At 43.1% G+C, this 20,010-nt stretch overlaps 1 protein-coding gene across 1 annotated transcript in view; it reads left to right on the forward strand.

Moving 5' to 3' along the window:
• The window catches only part of LOC100427170 (acyl-CoA oxidase like), a 265,642-nt gene that overhangs the window by 195,363 nt on the left and 50,269 nt on the right, over positions 1–20,010 (forward strand). Inside the window, exon 12 of the mRNA XM_077958995.1 lies at positions 10,424–10,577. Coding sequence (XP_077815121.1) covers positions 10,424–10,447 — 24 coding nt within the window. The 3' untranslated portion in view covers positions 10,448–10,577. The remainder of the gene's footprint in view (positions 1–10,423; positions 10,578–20,010) is intronic.

Below are 20,010 nucleotides of genomic sequence, written 5' to 3' on the forward strand. Positions count from 1 at the left end.
CTTCCTGCTTCTTTCATTCCCTGTCTCCCCGCATCACAGTAGGGGGTTGACTCATGGAAAATCTGGTCATAGGAATCCCCAGGAAGGCAGTGTCCCAATTAGGGGAAAGAGGCTGCCTTTATTTTAACACAAGCCCAGGAAAAATTTGGCACATTCTGTGACAATATTTTGGTTTTCTAGTTTGTTCCTAGTTTACTGTCCCTGCTACCTGTTTTCCAACTTGTAAGGAAATAGCTTCATAAAACTGGTTGAAACATAACAAAATTTTATGCTAACTACCTCCCTGCAACACACATCTTTTCTTTTTCTTTTTCTTTTTTTTCTCTACTAAGGGTGTCACATCTTGATATAGGGCCCATCTCCTAACTTTCCATGAATGTAGGCTTCCAGTCCATTGGTTTCAAGGTTCAGGGTCTGGGTAAGTGGAGGTTTGACTGGTTAGATGTTTATTCAATGCATTTGATCCTACTCAAGTGCAAGGAGAGTATACATCTTTAAGTGTACAGGTCTGGAGTTAGGTGAGCAGGACATGGACAGTTTCCAGACTATCCTGAGTTCAAATCCCAGTCTCTCCACTTACCATCCTTATGAGCAATTACTTAAATTTTCTGGATGTGCATTCCCTCATTAGAAACAGAACGGGAGGCCTGGTGCGGTGGCATATGCCTGTAATTTCAGCACTTTGGGAGGCCGAGGGCAGAAGTTCGAGACCAACCTGGCCAACATGGTAAAACCCTATCCCTACTAAACATACAAAAAAATTAGCTGGGCGTGGTGGTGGGGGCCTGTAATCCCAGCTACTCAGGAGGCTGAGGCAGGAGAATTGCTTGCACTCAGGAGTCAGAGGTTGCAGTGAGCCGAGAACTCACCATTGTCATCCAGCCTGGGTGACAAGAGTGAGACTCCATCTCAAAAAAAAAGAAAGAAAGAAAGAAAGAGAAACAGAGCATGAATGTCAGTACAGATTTACCTCAGAGACATTGCAGGTTTGGTTCTAGACCACTGCAATAAAGTGAATATCACAATAACATAAGTCATAATTTTTTTGTTTCCCAGTGTATGTAAAAGTTATATTTACACTGTACTACAACCTATTAAGTGTGCAACAGCATTATGTCTAAAACATATACATACCCTTGTTAAAAATACTTTATGCTAAAAAATGCTAATGAGCATTTAAGCCTTCAGTGAGTTAATCTTTTTGCTGGTGGAGGGTCTTGACTTGATGTTGATGGCTGCTGACTGATCAAGTTGGTAATTGCTGAAGACTGGGGTGGCTATGGCAGTACCGTAAGATGACAATGAAGTTTGCTGCCACAATTGACTCTTCCTTTCATGAAACATTTTTCTGTAGCATCTGATGCCATTTGGTAGCATTTTACCCACGGCGGAATTTTTTTCCAAAATTGGAGCCAATCCTTTCAAACCTTGCTGCTGCTTTTTCAACTAAGTTTACATGACATTTTAAATCCTCTTTTGTTATTTCAACAATGTTCACAGCATTTTCACCAGGAGTAGATTCTGTCTCAAGAAACCACTTTCTTTGCTCATTCATAAGAAGCAACTCCTCATCTGTGAAAGTTTTATTATGAGATTGCAGCAATTCAGTCACATCTTCAGACTCCACTTCTAATTCTCATTCTCTAGCTGTTTCCACCATATCTGCAGTGACTTTCTCCACTGAAGTCTTGAACCCCTCAGAGTCATCCATGAGGGTTGGAACATCAACTTCTTCCAAACTTCTGCTAATGTTGGTATTTTGGCCTCCTCCCATGAATCACAAATGTTCTTAATGGCCCTTAGAATGGTGAGGAAGGTTTTCATTTTACCCACGTTCATAAGAAGAATCACTATCGATGACAGCCATAGCCTTATAAAATGTATTTAATAAATAACGAGATTTGAAAGTCAAAATTGCCCCTTGATCCATGGGCTGGAGAATGGTTGTTGTGTTAACAGGCATGAAAATGACATGTATCTCCTTGTACATCTCCCTCAGAGCTTCTAAGTGACCAGGTGCATTGTCAATGAGCAGTAACATTTTGAAAGGAATCCTTATTTCTGAGCATTAGTTCTCAACAACAGGCTTAAAATATTCAGTAAACTATGCTGTAAACAGATGTGCTATCAACCAGGTGCTGTTATTTCATTTCTAGAGCACAGGCAGAGTAAATTCAGTATAATTCTTGACGGCCTGAGGATTTTTGAAATAATAAATGAGCATTGGCTTCAACTGAAAGCCATCGGCTGCATTAGCTCCTAACAAGAGATTCTGTCTGTTCTTTGAAGTTTTAAAGCAGGTACTGATGAAAGTCCTAGATGGAAACGTCTTCCAAGGCTGTTTCATCTACGCTGAAAATATGTTGTTGAGTGTAGCTACCATAATCACTGATTTTAGCTGGATCTTCTGGATAACTTGCTACTTAACTAGCTTCTACATCGGGACTTGCTACTTCACCTTGCAATTTTATGCTATAGAGATGGTGTCTTTCTTTAAAATTCAAGAACCAATTTAGCCTCAAACTTTCCTTCTGTAGCTTCCTCACTTCTCTAAGCCTTTGTAGAGTTGAAAAGAGTTATGACCTTGTTCTGGATTAGGCTTTGGCTTAAGGGAATGTTGTGATTGGTGTGATCTTCCATCCAGACCACTAAAACTTTCTCCAGATCAGCAAAAGTCTATTTTGCTTTCTTATCATTTGTGTGTTCACTGGAGTAGCACTTTTGATTTTCTTCAAGAACTTTTCCTTTGCATTCTTGGCCAACTCTTTGGCACGAGAGGCCTAACTTTCAGTCTTTCTCAGTTTTCAACATGCCTTCCTCACTGGGCTTCTAGCTTTCTTTCTTTTTTTTTTTTTTTTAAAGCATTTCTAGCTTTTGATCTAGAAAGACATATAACTCTTCCTTTCACTTGAACACTCAGAGGCCACTCTAGGGTTACTGGCCTAATTTCAACATAGTTGTGTCTCAGAGAATAGAGAGGCCTGAGGAGAGGGAGAGAGATGGGAGAATGGAAGGTCAGTGGAGCAGTCAGAACACACAATATTTACCAGTTAAGTTCACTGTCTTATTAATTGTTTTGGATGCTCCAAAACAATTACAATAGTAACATCAAAGATCACTGATGACAGATCACCATAACAGATATAATGATGATGAAAAAGTTTGAAATATTGTGAGAATTACCAAAACGTCACAAAGACACAAAGTGAATATGTCCTGTTAGAGAAAGGGCTCTGATAGACTTGCTCAGTGCAGGGTTGCCACAAGGCTCAAGTTTTAAAAAGTGCAATATCTACAAAATGCAATTAAATGAGGTATTTCTGTACCTACTTTGGGTTGTCAAGGGATTAAATAACTTAACACATGAAATGGGCTTAAGACAGGGTCCGGCATATCATACATGCTCCAGTGTGGCAGCAAGGAGCAGGCCCTCTGTGACCCTACTTTTGGGGTCCTAATCCTGATCTTGCCATTCGCTAATTGTATAACTTTGAGAAGGCTGCTGACATGCTGTGCCTCAGTTTCCCCATCTATAAAATAGGAATAATAATACCTGACTTAGAGGGTTATTAGAAGAATTGAATGAGTGAATATTTGAACATGCTTAGATTAGGGTCTGGAGGATAATAAATGCCTGATAAATGTTAGCTGCTATTGCCATCCCCCCCAGGACCCTCAAACTTTCTATCCTTCCATCCCACCAATTACCACATTGTGATGATTTTTCCTCCTACATTGAAATTACTCAAAGCCTTCTTTCCCTGTCATGTCTCCCCGACCATGCCTGGTTGCACACTCCCTCCCCATTCAGCCTGGTCCTCTTCAAATCCGTTCTCCAGGAATCACCAGCCCTCTACCTGAAATGAAATCTAAATTCCTACTTGCCAGCTGCCGCCCTCCTGGGGCCTCCCAGCATCTTCTGTACTGGGTTATATTAGTTTGTTCTTTTGCTGCCACAAAGAGCTACCTCAGATTGGGTAATTTATGAAGAAAAGAGGTTTAATTGACTCATAGTTCCACAGGCCTAACAGGAAGCATGACAGGAAGGCCTCAGGAAACTTACAATCATGGTGGAAGGCAAAGGGGAAGCAATCACCTTTTTCATATGGCAGCAGGAGAGAGAAGGAGCAAAGGGGGAAGTGTCACACGCCTTTAACCAACCAGATCTCGTGAGAACTCACTATCACAAAAACAGCCAGGGGGAAGTCCACCCCCATGATTCAATCACCTCTCGCCAGGCCCCGCCCCCAACACATGGGGATTACAATTCAATTCAAGATGAGATTTGGGTGGGGACACTGAGCCAAAGCAAATCATGGGGCGAACTCAAGCTCCCACATGTGGCCCTGGGGTGCCTTCCACCTGCCGGGCCTTCCCACCTCCACCCCACCCCCACCTCTCTGTCCTCTACTGAGGACTCCACACCTGTCCTATGCTCCTGCTGTGACCTTTCTTACAGACCTCTTTCCCCTCACACTCTCGCTTCGCTCACCTGATAAGTTAATGCTTATCTTTTGAGACCCAGTTGAGGCTGCCAACTTCCCTAAGACACTCTCCCAGAGCCCCTTCTGGAATAAGGAGCCCCCATATAAGCTTCCTGGAGCAGCAGCCTGGGCCCGTCTTGTCATTGCACTGTTACTTTTGGTTTGTGATTATAAATTCTGTGAGCACAGAAGTTGTGGATCCTTAATTTGGCATCATCACACCTAGTAGTGTCTGTCTCTGCACAGGTTAATTCACCTACAAAATGAAATTGCCTTGTGTAACTACATCACACCTGCCTGTGGGGTTGCTTGGAGCTTTGCTTTTAAATCATTTGATCATCTTTGAAACATACATTTCTGAAGGGTCCATGAGGTAACTGGCCAAGGAAGCTGGGAGCTGATATCTCCCTTTGGAATCATCTAGTGGGATTTGCTACAGGGACGAATTTCCTAGCTTAGAAAATGGTTAACAATTTTTAAACATCAGTATTTTCAGTGCACCAGCCAAAGTGAGTATTTTAGGGTCTGCCTCTCCTCTTTATTCCAGGCCAAATGGGCAGCTCACACAGTCCAGGATGCATCTCAGGGAAGGAGGGGCCACAGCATTGTCCCTGCTGCTGTCTTTCAACTGGATTCACTTGTTCTCTTGGGCAATCTCCATTTACCCAATACCTGTAATGGTAAAATTAAGAAAATAGCTAACACATATTCAAATGCTTGCCATTTACCAGGCACTGTCCTAAGATTTCATGTGTAGTAACTCATTTAATGTCTCAAGACAAATCAACAGGACAGAGATTTTTCTCTCTGTTTTTTTGATTAATGTTACAACAGCAGCTGAAATGATGCCTTGCACAAAGTTAGACTTTGTGAATATTTGTTGAATAAATGAATGAGTGTAATAACCCTTCATAGTCTGCAGAAATTCACCAGTCTTCTCTGTTAAAAAATGAAGTTCAGGATAGTTAAGCACCTTGGACGTTACTCATCCCTGCCATTTTTGCACTAGACTTTTAAAAATATGATTCTAATAGCTTATTGCCAAAAAGTCTAGTTTGGTCTTTTTATACAAAATAAACTTTTATAAATAGAATCTTGCCATCTCATTGACTTTTTGGTTTTAGATATATTGCGGTATTTCTCATGAATCTTACCATGATGGCGTGTTCTTGATATTGTTTGGCTGTGTCCCCACCCAAATCTCATTTTGAACTGTAGCTCCCATAATTCCCACGTGTTGTGGGAGGGACCCAGTGGGAGATAATTGAATCATGGGGCCAGTTTCCTCCATACTGTTCTCATGGTAGTGAATAAGTGTCATGAGATCTGACGGTTTTATAAGGGGAAACCCCTTTCATTTGTCTCCCATTGTCTTCTTGCCTGCCACAGTGTAAGACGTGCTTTTCACATTCTGCTATGATTTTGAGGCCTCCCCAGCCACATGGAACTGTGAGTCCATTAAAACTGTTTTTCTTTATAAATTACCTAGTCTTGTGTATGTCTTTATCAGTGGTGTGAAAACGGACTAATAGAGTAAATTGGTCCCAGGAGAGTGTTGTGCTGCTGTAAACGTAGCCAGTGACTTTAGAACTGGGTAACAGGCAGAGTTTGGAACAGTTTGGAGGGCTCAGAGGAAGAAAGGAAAATGGGGAAAAGTTTGGAACTTCCTAGAGACTTGTTAAAAGGGCTTTGACCAAAATGGTGATAATGATATGGACAATGAAATCCAGGCTGAGGTGGACTCAGATGGAGATGAAGAATTTGTTGGGAACTGGAGTAAAGGTGACTCTTTCTATGTTTTAGTGAAGAGACTGGTGGCATTTTGCCCCAGCCCTAGAGATATGTGGAACTTTGAAATTGAGGGAGATGATTTAGGGTATCTGGTGGAAGAAATTTCTAGGCAGCAAGGCATTCAAGAGATGACTTGGGTGCTGTTAAAAGCATTCTGTTTTAAAAGGGAAACAGAGTATAAATGCTCAGAAAATTTGCATCCTGAAGATGCAATAGAAAAGAAAAACCCATTTTCTGAGGAGAAATTCAAGCCTGCTGCAGAAATTTGCATAAGTAATGGGAACCAAATGCTAATCCCCAAGACAATGGGGAAAATGTCTCCAGAGCATGTCGGAGACCTTTGCAGCAGCCCCTCCCATCACAAGTTGGGAGGCCTAGGAGGAAAAAATGGTTTCATGGGCCAGGCCCAGGGTCTTCCTGCTGTGTGCAGCCTAGGGACTTTGTGCCCTGCATCCCAGCTGCTTCAGGCTCAAAGGGGCAAAGGTACAGCTGGAGCCATGGCTTTAGAGGTACAAGCCCCTCTAAAGGGGGTAGTACCTTCCATGTGGCGTTGAGCCTGCAGGTGCACAGAAGTCAAGAATTGAGGTTTGGAAACCTCTGCCTAGATTTCAGAGAATGTATGGAAATGCCTGGATGTCCAGGCATAAGTTTGCTGCAGGCGCGGGGCTCCTCATGGAGAACCTTTGCTAGGGTAATGTGGAAGGGAAATGTGGGGTTTAAGTCCCCACACAGAGTCCCCACTGGGGTACTGCCTAGTACAGCTGTGTCCTCCAGACCCCATAATGGTAGATCCACTGACAGCTTGCACCATGCACTTGCTGCACTCACCACCAACTTGTGAAAGTAACTGGGGTGGGGAGCTGTACCCTGCAAATCCAGAGGAGCAGAGCTGCCCAAGACCATGGGAACCCACCTCTTGCATCAGTGTGACTTGGATGTGAGACAAAGAGTCAAAGGAGATCATTTTGGGGCTTTAAGATTTGGTCACCCCACTGGATTTTGAACTTACAGGGCACCTGTAGCCCTTTGTTTTGGCCAATTTCTCCCATTTGGAACAGCTGTATTTACCCAGTGCCTGTACCACCATTGTATCTAGGAAGTAACTAACTTGCTTTTGATTTTACAGGCTCATAGGCAGAAGGGACTTGCTTTGACTTACTTTGTCTCAGATGAGACTTTGGACTGTAAACTTTTGAGTTAATGCTGAAGTGACTTAAGACTTTGGGGGACTGTTGGGAAGGGATGATTGCTTTTGAAATGTGAGGACATGAGATTTGGGAGGAGGGGCCAGGTGTGGAATGATATGTTTTGGCTGTGTCCCCACCCAAATCTCATCTTGAATTGTAGCTCCCATAATTCCATGTGTTGTGGGAGGGACTCAGTGGGAGCTAATTGAATGATGTGGGCAGTTTCCCCTGTACTCTTCTTGTGGTAGTGAATAAGTCTCATGAGATCTGATTGTTTTACAAGGGGTTTCCCCTTTCACTTGGCTTTCACTCTCTCTCTTGCCTGCCATCATGTAAAACGTACCTTTTGCCTTCCACCATGATTGTGAGGCCTCCCCAGCTATGTGAAACTGTGAGTCTGTTAAACCTGTTTGCTTTATAAATTACCCAGTCTCAGGTATGTCTTTATTAGCAGTGTGAAAACAGACTAATACAGTTCTAACACTTTGTTTAATCTGTTCTTTGAATGGATGTAATCCATAAACAAATACCTTGCATTTCTTGAGACATCACCTATTAAATAAACACGTTTAGAAATGAGAAATAATTTTGCCTCCAGAATCCCTATTTCCTAATTTATGTTTTGGGTCACCATGGGTTTCTCATATCAGATTTTCTTAAGACATGCTCCTCCTGTACTCTAAAACACACTGAACATGGAAGACTTCTCAGACTCCTTGGTTAAACAAATATAAGGGTACAACAAAGAATAAGAGCCACTGGTGCACCTCTCCATCTGGCAGCTGGAAGCTTGGCTGGGGTCTCTCACAATCCATTTCTTAAAGACTATTTGTTTCTTATTTCCCACCTATTTCCACCCCTGGGGAATGGGGAGAGGTGGGGGTGTGTGTGATTGGAGAGATCAATGGGGAATCATGTATACGTTTTGTTAATGTCACAGCCTGGAGCATGGGTGATGATAATATAGCATAGATGAAAATGCCAAAAACTTGCTCAGGGCACTGACAGGAACATTGTTTATAATGAAAAGAGCATGCTATTTAGGAATAGAGAGGCCTGGGTTTAAATCCTAGCTCAACCCTAACACATATGGGACCTTGACTTAGGTAGGTTTACCTCAGTTGAGCCTCAGTTTTCCCGACAACCCTATGAAATAGGAAATTATATCTCCATTTTACAGATGCAAATTCAAACCATAAGGAGATACCATTACATATACACTAGAATGACTAACATTAAAAAGACTGTAAAGACCAATTGTTGGCAGGAATGTAGAACAACTATAATTATTATACACCGCTGGGAGGAGTGTAAAATTGCATAACTACTTTGGAAAAATTATTTGGCAGGTTCTTAAAAAGTTTGAAATGCATCTACCATATGACTGAGCCATTTCACTTCAATATATTTTCTCAAGATAAATGAAGACATGTATTTTCTCTAAGAATTGTACGTGAATTTTCCTAACAGTTTTATTTGCAATAGTCCCAAACTGGAAACAACCAAAATGTTCATCAACAAGTGAATGCATAAATGAATGTGATGAGTGCATTACATAGACTAGAGTACTACTAGCAATAAAACGGAACAACTATAAATACATATTGTAATGTGGATGAATTTCAAAACAGCATGCTGATTGAAAGAAGCAAGACAACACATACTCTGCAATTCAGTTTACTTAAAACACGTCTCATCTATAGTGTCAAAGAACAGATCAGTGGTTGCCTTGGGGTGGGAGTAAAGAAAGGAATGGACTGCAAAAAGACATGAGGCATTTTGTTCTGTAGCTTGATTGTGATGCTATTCTCATGGATGTGTGTACGGTTGTCAAAACTCTTCAAGTGGTGCACTTTGAATGAATGCATCATTGTAATATATTATTTCTCAATATTGTTGATTAGGGAAGAAGATAAGTTGTTTAAAGCAAAAATAGCCATGGGGTTTATAACACATGCAGAGGATCTGTATCTATATATATAAGATGTATACATATCTTTATATATAAAATCTCAACAGTAGCAAAGTGAATGGGGGAGTGGAATTGAGGTATAGTTTATTGTTGTAAGGTACAGAATTTCCAAGGGAAGTGGAATTACAAAGTTACAAATACAAGAGGCATGTGAAACTTTTTTGTGTGTGTGGATAAAAGAAAATAATTTGGAACATGATCGTATGTGTGTAGACCAAAATAAGAGGAGAGTTGAGCCTAGGGGCCACTTTGTGCGGAGTCAAGGAGTGCCTAGACAGATGTCAGCGTGAGTAGTGAGGCCTATAAATGGATTGGAAGAAAAGTAAACTTGAAAAGAAAGCAAAGGAGAGGTTTTCCAATGGGAGAGCGATGTGGTGGAGACTCATGGTTGCAGGTACAGTCATGGTGCAGGGTGACAGTTTTGACAGACCCATGAAGACTTTGGTAGACTTTGGAGAAGCAGGTTTAACCTTGAGGTCTACATCAGATGCCCACAAGCCTCTGCTATTCCTGTGGTTAGTGTTTGCAGGTATAAATTTTTTTCTTATATTTCTTTTGACCTATTTGTCTTTGTATTTTGAGTGGCTTTCTTGTATAAAGCATCTAGTTGAATCTTGATTTTTTAAAAATCATGTCTGACAATCTCCAAATTAAATAGTACTGTTTAAACCATTTGCACCTAATGTAGCTATCAACAAACATAGAGTTTTAGAATATTATCCTGCAACTTTTTCTCTATTTATCCCATATGTTATTTGTTCCCTTTTCCCTCTGCTCCTGTGTTTCGTTGACTAATTGAATAATTTTTAGTATTCCGCAGGTAGTGTCTTAAATGTTATTTTTTAGTGACTATCTACAGTTTAAAATATGCATCATTGACATCATATTCTTTCCTCAAATAGCATTATAGCACTTCACAGATAATGCTCCTTCACACATGTGCTGGGTGTACCGCCACTTCCATCACACGTCTCTGCTTTGTCCCGCAGGTATGCCGGGGCCCTCGTGGATGAGGATGTCTTCCAGGGAAAGGAGCTGGTCAACAGTCACTCACTGCAGGCTCTGGTGGCGGGGCTGAAGGCCTACAGCACCTGGGAGAACATCCGCTGCCTGCAGGACTGCCGCGAGTGCACTGGAGGCATGGTGAGCCCCAAGGCCTGCAGCCCCTGTGGGTCCCCACGATACAACCCACCCTGGGGGAGCACTGTGGGGCGGGCAGAGAACATGCTTCAGAGTCGAATAGAAATCCCAACTGCCCATGACTCTGGGTTCCTTCCTGACCAGCCTCGTAGTCTTGTGTGTCTCCCTCATATGATGCTGCCAGGACTGATAGAGAACATGTTTGTAAAATGCTTGCCTGGCCCATGGAGGCACGCAATAAACATCATGAAACTTGGTGGGGCAAAGGTAGTAGTGGACAGTATGGGAAAGGGTCACTGAAGGTTCAGATGATCAAAGCTCTGCTCCAATGTTTTAATCCCTTGGGAGAACACAGGAAATTACCCCGAGGGTTTCCCTCACCCTGGGTGAGGACACAGGAGGCAGAGCATTCAGAGACTTCCTGGTGTGTCCCCAGCCCCAGTCTCAGACTGGATTGTGCAGTGAGAAGCACAAGGTGTGAGTAATCCCAATGTTAGTATTTGAGGGAGTTGAGGGGGACTCTGACGGCAGCTGGATCTGTGTGCAACCATGAGAACAGAGGCCCTGCAGGGCTCTGCAGGTCTCCACAGGTGTCCACACCCATGTGAGGGTCCAGAGCCCATGACAAAGTGAACCCAAGTTGGGTGTCTGAGGGCAGGACATGTAGCATGAGGCTGTGGACCTGTGACGCGGTGGCACGGCAGAACTGCAGGATCAACTGTGCACTTCATTCGAATGCAGGCCAGATGTGGCAGCTACTGGAACTCCAGATCACACCCCCAGAGGAGAATGGAAAGAGGGAGCCCCTGTTGGTCTTTGGTCTGAATTTAATGCTGAACTTCATCGAATATTTGCTTAAAAACAGCACCTCTGAACGTGAAGGGGAAGACGAAGACCCATTCTCAGTAGAGAATGGGTCAAGGGCAAGTCAAGGGCAGCTGTAGAAAATAAAAGGGAAAGGATGAGTTTCCGGAAAGCCGATTCCCTGCCGTCCGTATGGAGCTAACGGACCGCACAGAGGGGCAACGGTGAAGAGGGGCTGAGCCTTCATAAGAGACAGAGGTGCGGGCAGAGCCTGAGGGCCTCTCCCATGCGATCCATGGTGTTTGTCCACCTGAAAGCCAGTGTGATCATTTCTTTTAGGCGGCTGAGTGAAGATGTGTCCCTGATGATGGTTGGGGGTGGGACATGTCTGCTTCCTTCCTATGGTGATGTTGTGTGGGGTCCACATGGAAAAGAAAGGGAATGGAGAATAAAATAATAGCTGGCCTAGGGTGCAGCTGGCCAGGAGCTGAGGTCCTCCAAGGCAGCTGAGACAATGGCACGATGTGACTATCCTTAGCTAAGGAGGGCCCTGCCAGGGGGCTGGTTTCTACCTGTGTCTCCAGGAGGTGGCTGTCCCTTCAATCCGCAGGCTGGGAGCAGCAGGGAACACAGCCCAGGGATTCGGGAGTAGAGTAAGAAAGTTAGGTCAGCAGGCGGGGGTACGACCTGAAGTGGCCCCGCAGGCAGGGGCAGCCCACACAGTGGGGGGTTGGGGCACTGCTGGGGGCCCTGAGCCCAGACACTGTGGCCTTGACAGGTGACTCAGCCTGAGTGCTCGCTCAGAACCCCCTACAGGCTCCTGGTCCTCTGGGCTCCCGTGGCTCATTCCCTTTCTCACAGTTCACAGACAGGCAGGCCCAGGGGTATCTCAACCCCAGGCCTTCATAGCCTCTGCCCAGAGACCCTCCTGTGCCCCTGTCATCCTAACCCTCGTCCTTTCGTCCTGGCCTCAGTGCTCATTCTGGGAGGCCATATTTCCCCTGGGTCCATGCTGAGCCCTGGCAGTGCCACCCGGAACAACCACCCTTGCCTGCTCTCCAGTGATCCAGCCTGTCATGTTCACCCGTGCTGCCGAGGACCACCCAGCAGTGCGGAAATGGCCCCACGCTGTTAGAGAAGACGCAGTCCATGCTGGAATGCCAGCTGCCCGGGCACGCTGCCTCACAGAGCTCTGCGTCCCGGAGCTCCTGAGCAGCCTGGGGCAGAGGGCCCTAGAAGGCAAATGCTGTGTCCTCTGCTCACAGTATTTCTGACACCAGACGTGTGGCTTTTCCATAACAACCGGTTCTCTAGTTCTCTGTGGACACCAATGGGGTGCTCTACAACAGTGGCCTCCCAACCTTTTTGGCACCAAGGACTGGTTTTGCGGAAGACAATTTTTCCACGGATGGTTTTGGGGGTGGGGGGTGCGGGGTAGGGGAGATGTTTTTGGGATGAAACTGTTCTGCCTCAGATCCTCAGGCTTTCGATTCTCATAAGGAGCGTGCAGCCTAGATCCCTCACGTGCACAGTTCACAATGGAGAATCTCATGATGCCGCTGAACTGACAGGAGGTGGAGCTCAGGCGGTCATGCTCGCTCCCACCACTCACCTCTTGCTGTGTGGCCTGGTTCCTAACAGGCCATAGTCTGGTACCAGTCCGTGGCCTGGGGACTGGGGAAACCTGCTCTACAATTTAATTTATTCTGAGAACGACTACCTGGAGTGCATGCAGACTCCACAGATTAAGGCCTCAGTTCCATAAGTCTTCCCCCAACTTTGGATGCTAGTCACCAATAATGCTTCTCTGGGTTACCTGCACTGTTATTATTATTATTGAAACAGGGTCTCACTGTCACACAAGCTGAAGTGTAGTGGCACAATCACAGCTCACTGTAGCCTTGAACTCCCGGGTTCAAGCAATCCTCCTTCGTCAGCCTCCCAAATAGCTAGGACTACAGGCACATACCACTACACCGGCTAATTTATTTTTTGTTGAGATGAGGATCTCACTATGTTGCCCAGACTGGTTTCAAACTCCTGGCCTCAAGTCATCCTCCCATCACACCCTCCCAAAGTGCTGGAGTTACAGGTGTGAGTCATACCGTGGTCTACCCACACTTTTGCCTCACTTGTCTATAAATCAGGAGTTCCCATGACCCTCTCCTTAGGTTCAATAATTTGCTACAACAGCTCACAGTACTCAGGGAAACACTTAAATGTTTACTGGAAATAATTAAGGATACAGATAAACAGCCAGATAAAGAGATACATTGGTTGAGGTCCAGAAGGGTTCTGAGCATAGGAGCTTCTGTCCCTCTGGAGGTGGTGTGCACTGCTCTGCTTGGCATGAGGATGTGTTCAGTAACCCTGGAAGCTCTCTGAACCACATATTTTAGGGATTTTTTTTTTTTTTTTTTTTTGGAGATGGAGTCTCTCTGTGTTGCCCAGGCTGGAGTGCAATGGTGCAATCTCGGTTCGCTGCAATCTCCGCCTCCTGGGTTAAAGCAATTCTCCTGCTTCAGCCTCCTGAGTAGCTGGGATTAAGGCATGTGCCACCATGCCCAGCTAATTTTTGTACTTTTAGTAGAGATGGGGTTTTACCATGTTGGTCAGGCTGTTCTCGAACTATTTTAGGGATTTTTATAGAGGTTCCATCACATAGGCATGATCAGTTATTAACTCAATCTCTAGCTCCTCTGACCTTCCTGGAGGATGGCAGGGGTTTCAGGGAGGGCGATAAAAGCTCTGAGCTTCTAACCATGGCTTGGCATTTCTGATGACCAGCCCCCATCCAGAAGCTGTCCAGTAGTAGCCCACTAGGAGTTGCCTCATTAGAACGAAAGATGCTCCAGCACCCAGGAAATTCCAAGAGGTTTAGGAACTCTGTGTCAGGAACCGGGGTCAAAGAGCAAATTTAGAACAAAGGATGCTTCTAGCATCCCTGTCACTCAGGAAATTACAAATGTTTTAGGAGCTCTGTGCCACGAACCAGGGATGAAACAAAATGTACATTTCTTATTAGATCACAATATCATGGCCCTGATTTCCATTTTTGTTCCTTCCCTTCTCCTCCCCACTCCCAATCCACTTGACACCTAGCATGGAGATATTTGTAGAGGCACAAATATTTGTTGAAAGAAAAGAATGAGCATCTTCTAATTGTTTTAAGCTCATATGCACACACGCTGCATCTTCTTCAGGCTGGAACTCCCTGGGAGTGAAGTGTGGACTTGAGTCTGGGGGCTACTGAGAGGAAACTGAAGACCATCTCTTTTTGTGGCTTGTAGGACTAGGCACATCTTGCTTCAAAAAAATGTATTTCAACACACATTTACTGCCTTTGAAGCCAGTAATCCTGGGCATGACTTTGGGCCAGTTATTCCCACCCTATGCCTCAGTTTTTCCATACATAATATGGAGATAACAAGCCTTCCCTTGTAGAGGTTGTGGGAGTTAAATTCTATGAGACAAAGAGCATAAAATGCTTAACACATGGACTCCAGGAGTAGGAGCTGATGTTTCCTTGATGTGCCCAGGCTGGGGATTTGGAGAAAAGACATACCACATGGTCTCTTTTGCTTGCCATTGTACAAGGTAGACAGGTGGCTGCAGAGCCCAGCACGACAAGGCAGACCCTATGCAGCTGCAGGGGCTCGGAGTACTCAGTGTGAACTCTGGAGGGTCCCCAAGCAGTGCCACTTGAGCAACTTAAGGAATGAGCAAGAGCCTTCCAGGTGGGACTGGAGGACCTGCCAGGCAGGGGAACCTGAACGCAGGATGAGGGTGTGGGAGTCTGTGGTGCACTGAGGGACACCATGACAGGCATGGGAGGAAAGGAATAAAGGGAAAAAGTGGGAGCCAGACCTAGAGAAGGCCCTGAGCCTGTCTGCACAGCTGACTGCAGCAGGCACTCTGTGGTGCCTTCAGGCCCCAGCACCACATGGTGCAGCTCATGGAGTACATGGAGGCTCAGCCTGCAGCACTGCAGCATGGTGCTTGGCACATATGGACACTTCATGTCAGCTATTCTCACTTACTTCCATTTTAAAAATGAGTAAACTGAGGCTAGACCATGAGGGCAGTGAGGGCAGGAACCAAGTCCTTGATCACTACAGCCTAAATCTGACTGTTGTGTAGAATATTCAGGAGGTAGCTGTGGACTGAGTGATGACCAGCTGACAGACAGATGGACAGATAGACCGATGTGCAGAGACATTGAATGAATGAATGAATGAATGAATGAATGAAAAAGAAAGAAAAGAAAGAAAGAAAAGGAAGAAAGGAAAGAAAGAAAGGAAGGAAGAATAAAAAGGAAAAGAAAGAAAGAAGAAAGAAAGAAAAGGAAGAAAGGAAGGAAGAAGAAAGAGAAAGAAAGAGGAAGAAAAAAGAGAAAGAGGAAGAAAGGAAGGAAGAAGAAAGAGAAAGAGGAAGAAAGAAAGAAAGAGAAAGAAAAAGAAAGAAGGAAAGAAAGAAAAGGAAGAAAGAGAAAGAAAGAGGAAGGAAGGAAGGAAGGAAGAGGAAGGAAGGCAGGAAAAGAAAAGAAAGTCCTGTGTATCTGTTTTCTTTCTTACCCTTAAAACTTGGAATTAATCCGCAAAACTTGGCCCCCTTGATCTTTTCTTGCTTTATTATTTTTTTTTACCCTGAACACTTAAAAAAACAAAACAAAACATGATTTTATTGTTACTTTTGGAGGGAGAAAGAACACTGTTGCCTACAGACTACTCATAATGACAGCAATGATGACATTCATTAGCTCTAAAGCCTGAACAACCCATCTTGACAGCTCATTTGTTGGGGACAAATTTTTGTGTTAGTGTGTCTAGTTTAGGAGATGGGGACTTGAGAAGAGAGGGGCATGAGAAATTATTGTACAATTTACCAAGATATGGGTGCATCTTGCACTTAATTTTTGCCGCTACTCTAGACATAGGGCCCTGTGAAATCCTTTTCCTCTAACTGCTGACTTCAGTGTTTGTTGCTATTGCCTAAAATGAGCATCATCTGTGGAGGGCAGCTTCTTGGCTGAGCAAAGTCTATTTGAAATCACATTTATTGCATTCTTTTTATCAATTCCAAAAGTAATGTATATCCATTGTAGAAATTTTTGAGAAAAAAAAAAGCACAAAAAAGTAAATATATCCCCAAATTATGCTTCTCAAAGATGATTCTTACTGTCTGTAGTATATTCTTTCTGTGCAGTGTGTGTATGTATTTTAAATGTTATAATCCCCCTAATTCACTTAGGACTTTATATGGATATTGCTTCAACTCTTTACTACAACCTTACTTTGAAGTAAAATTTTCATAGCTGGTGCCATTTATCTTGTAGGTGTACCATAATGCATTCAATCAATTCCTCAGCTTATGTCAGATTGCTCCACTATTATAAACAACACTATAGAAAACATTCTAGTACCTTGGTACCTAACTTATTTTTGTGCATACCTGGGATTGCTTTTTGGGAATGAAGTATTTAAATCAAGCCTTGATTTTGTATCCTGAGACTTTGCGGAAGTTGCTTATCAGCTTAAGGAGATTTTGGGCTGAGATGATGGGGTTTTCTAAATATACCACCATGTCATCTGCAAACAGGGACAATTTGACTTTCTCTTTTCCTACTTGAATACCCTTTCTTTCTTTCTTCTGCCTGATTGCCCTGGCCAGAACTTCCACCACTATGTTGAATAGGAGTAGTGAGAGAGGGCATCCTTATCTTGTGCCAGTTTTCAAAGGGAATGCTTCCAGTTTTTGCCCATTCAGTATGATATTGGCTGTGGGTTTGTCATAAATAGCTCTTATTATTTTGAGATACGTCCCATCAATACCTAATTTATTGAGAGTTTTTAGCATGAAGGGCTGTTGAATTTTGTCGAAGGCCTTTTCTGCATCTATTGAGATGATCATGTGGTTTTTGTCTTGGGTTCTGTTTATATGCTGGATTACATTTATTGATTTGCATATGTTGAACCAGCCTTGCATCCCAGGGATGAGGCCCACTTGATCATGGTGGATAAGCTTTTTGATGTGCTGCTGGATTCGGTTTGCCAGTATTTTATTGAGGATTTTCACATTGATGTTCATCAGGGATATTGGTCTAAAATTCTGTTTTTTTGTTGTGTCTCTGCCAGGCTTTGGTATCAGGATGATGCTGGCCTCATAAAATGAGTTAGTGAGGATTCCTTCTTTTTCTAGTCATTGGAATAGTTTCAGAAGGAATGATACCAACTCCTCCTTGTACCTCTGGTAGAATTTGGCTGTGAATCTGTCTGGTCCTCGACTTTTTTTGGTTGGTAGACTATTAATTATTGCCTCAATTTCAGAGGCTGTTATTGGTCTATTCAGGGATTCAACTTCTTCCTGGTTTAGTCTTGGGAGGGTGTATGTGTCCAGGAATTCATCCATTTCTTCTAGATTTTCTAGTTTATTTGCATAGAGGTGTTTCTAGTATTCTGTGATGGTAATTTGTATTTCTGTGGGGTCAGTGGTGATGTCTCCTTTATCATTTTGATTGTGTCTATTTGATTCTTCTCTCTCTTCTTCTTTTTTAGTCTTGCTAGCAGTCTATCAATTTTGTTTATATTTTCAAAAAACCAGCTCCTGGATTCATTGATTTTTTTGAAGGGTTTTTTTGTGTCTCTATCTGCTTCAGTTCTGCCTGATCTTAGTTATTTCTTGCCTTCTGCTAGCTTTTGAATGTGTTTGCTCTTGCTTCTCTAGTTCTTTTAATTGTGATGTTAGGGAGTCAATTTTAGATCTTTCCTGCTTTCTCTTGTGGGCATTTAGTGGTATAAATTTCCCTCTACACACTGCTTTAAATGTGTCCCAGAGATTCTGGTATGTTGTGTCTTTGTTCTCATTGGTTCCAAAGAACATCTTTATTTCTGCCTTCATTTCGTTATGTACCCAGTAGTCATTCAGGAGTGGGTTGTTCAGTTTCTATGTAGTTGAGCGGTTTTGAGTGAGTTTCTTAATCCTGAGTTCTAGTTTGATTGCACTGTGGTCTGAGAGGCAGGATACAAAATCAATGTGCAAAACTCACAAGCATTCTTATACACCAATAGGAGAAAAACAAAGAGCCAAATCATGAGTGAACTCCCATTCACAGTTGCTTCAAAGAGAATAAAATACCTAGGAATCCAACTTACGAGGGATGTAAAGGACCTCTTCAAGGAGAACTACAAACCACTGCTCAGTGAAATAAAAGAGGACACAAACAAATGGAAAAACATTTCATGTTCATGGATAGGAAGAATCAATATCGTGAAAATGGCCATACTGCCCAAGGTAATTTATAGATTCAATGCCATCCCCATCAAACTACCAATGACTTTCTTCACAGAATTGGAAAAAACTACTTTAAAGTTCATATGGAATCAAAAAAGAGCCCGCATTGCCAAGACAATCCTAACCCAAAAGAACAAAGCTAGAGGCATCACGCTACCTGACCTCAAACTATATTATAAGGCTACAGTAATCAAAACAGCATGGTACTGGTACCAAAACAGAGATATAGACCAATGGAACAGAACAGAGCCCTCAGAAATAATACCACACATCTACAACTATTTGATCTTTGACAAACTTGACAAAAACAAGAAATGGGGAAAGGATTCCCTATTTAATAAATGGTGCTGGGAAAACTGGCTAGCCATATGTAGAAAGCTGAAACTGGATCCCTTCCTTACACCTTATACAAAAATTAATTCAAGATGGATTAAAGACTTAAATGTTAGACCTAAAACCATAAAAAGCCTAGAAGAAAACCTAGACAATACCATTCAGGACATAGGCATGGGCAAGTTCTTCATGTCTAAAACACCAAAAGCAATGGCAACAAAAGCCAAAATTGACAAATGGGATCCAATTAAACTAAAGAGCTTTGGCACAGCAAAAGAAACTACCATCAGAGTGAACAGATAACCTACAGAATGGGAGAAAATTTTTGCAATCTACTCATCTGACAAAGGGCTACTATCCAGAATCTACAAAGAACTCAAACAAATTTACAAGAAAAAAACAACCCCATCAAAAAGTGGATGAAGGATATGAACAGACACTTCTCAAAAGAAGATATGTATGCAGCCAACAGACATATGAAAAAATGCTCATCATCACTGGCCAACAGAGAAATGCAAATCAAAACCACAATGAGATACCATCTCACACCAGTTAGAATGGTGATCATTGAAAAGTCAGGAAACAACAGGTGCTGGAGAGGATGTGGAGAAATAAGAACACTTTTACACTGTTGGTGGGACTGTAAACTAGTTCAACCATTTTGGAAGACAGTGTGGCGATTCCTCATGGATTTAGAACTAGAAATACCATTTGACCCAGCCATCCCATTACAGGGTATATACCCAAAGGATTATAAATCATGCTGCTATAAAGACACATGCACACATAGGTTTATTGTGGCACTATTCACAATAGCAAAGACTTGGAACCAACCCAAATGTCCATCAATGATAGACTGGATTGAAAAAATGTGGCACATATACACCATGGAATACTATGCAGCCATAAAAAAGGATGCATTCATGTCCTTTGCAGGGACATGAATGAAGCTGCAAACCATCATTTTCAGCAAACTATCACAAGGACAAAAAACCAAACACCACATGTT

The sequence above is a fragment of the Macaca mulatta genome, chromosome 13 (assembly GCF_049350105.2).
Source record: "Macaca mulatta isolate MMU2019108-1 chromosome 13, T2T-MMU8v2.0, whole genome shotgun sequence".
Classification (NCBI taxonomy): Eukaryota; Metazoa; Chordata; class Mammalia; order Primates; family Cercopithecidae; genus Macaca; species Macaca mulatta.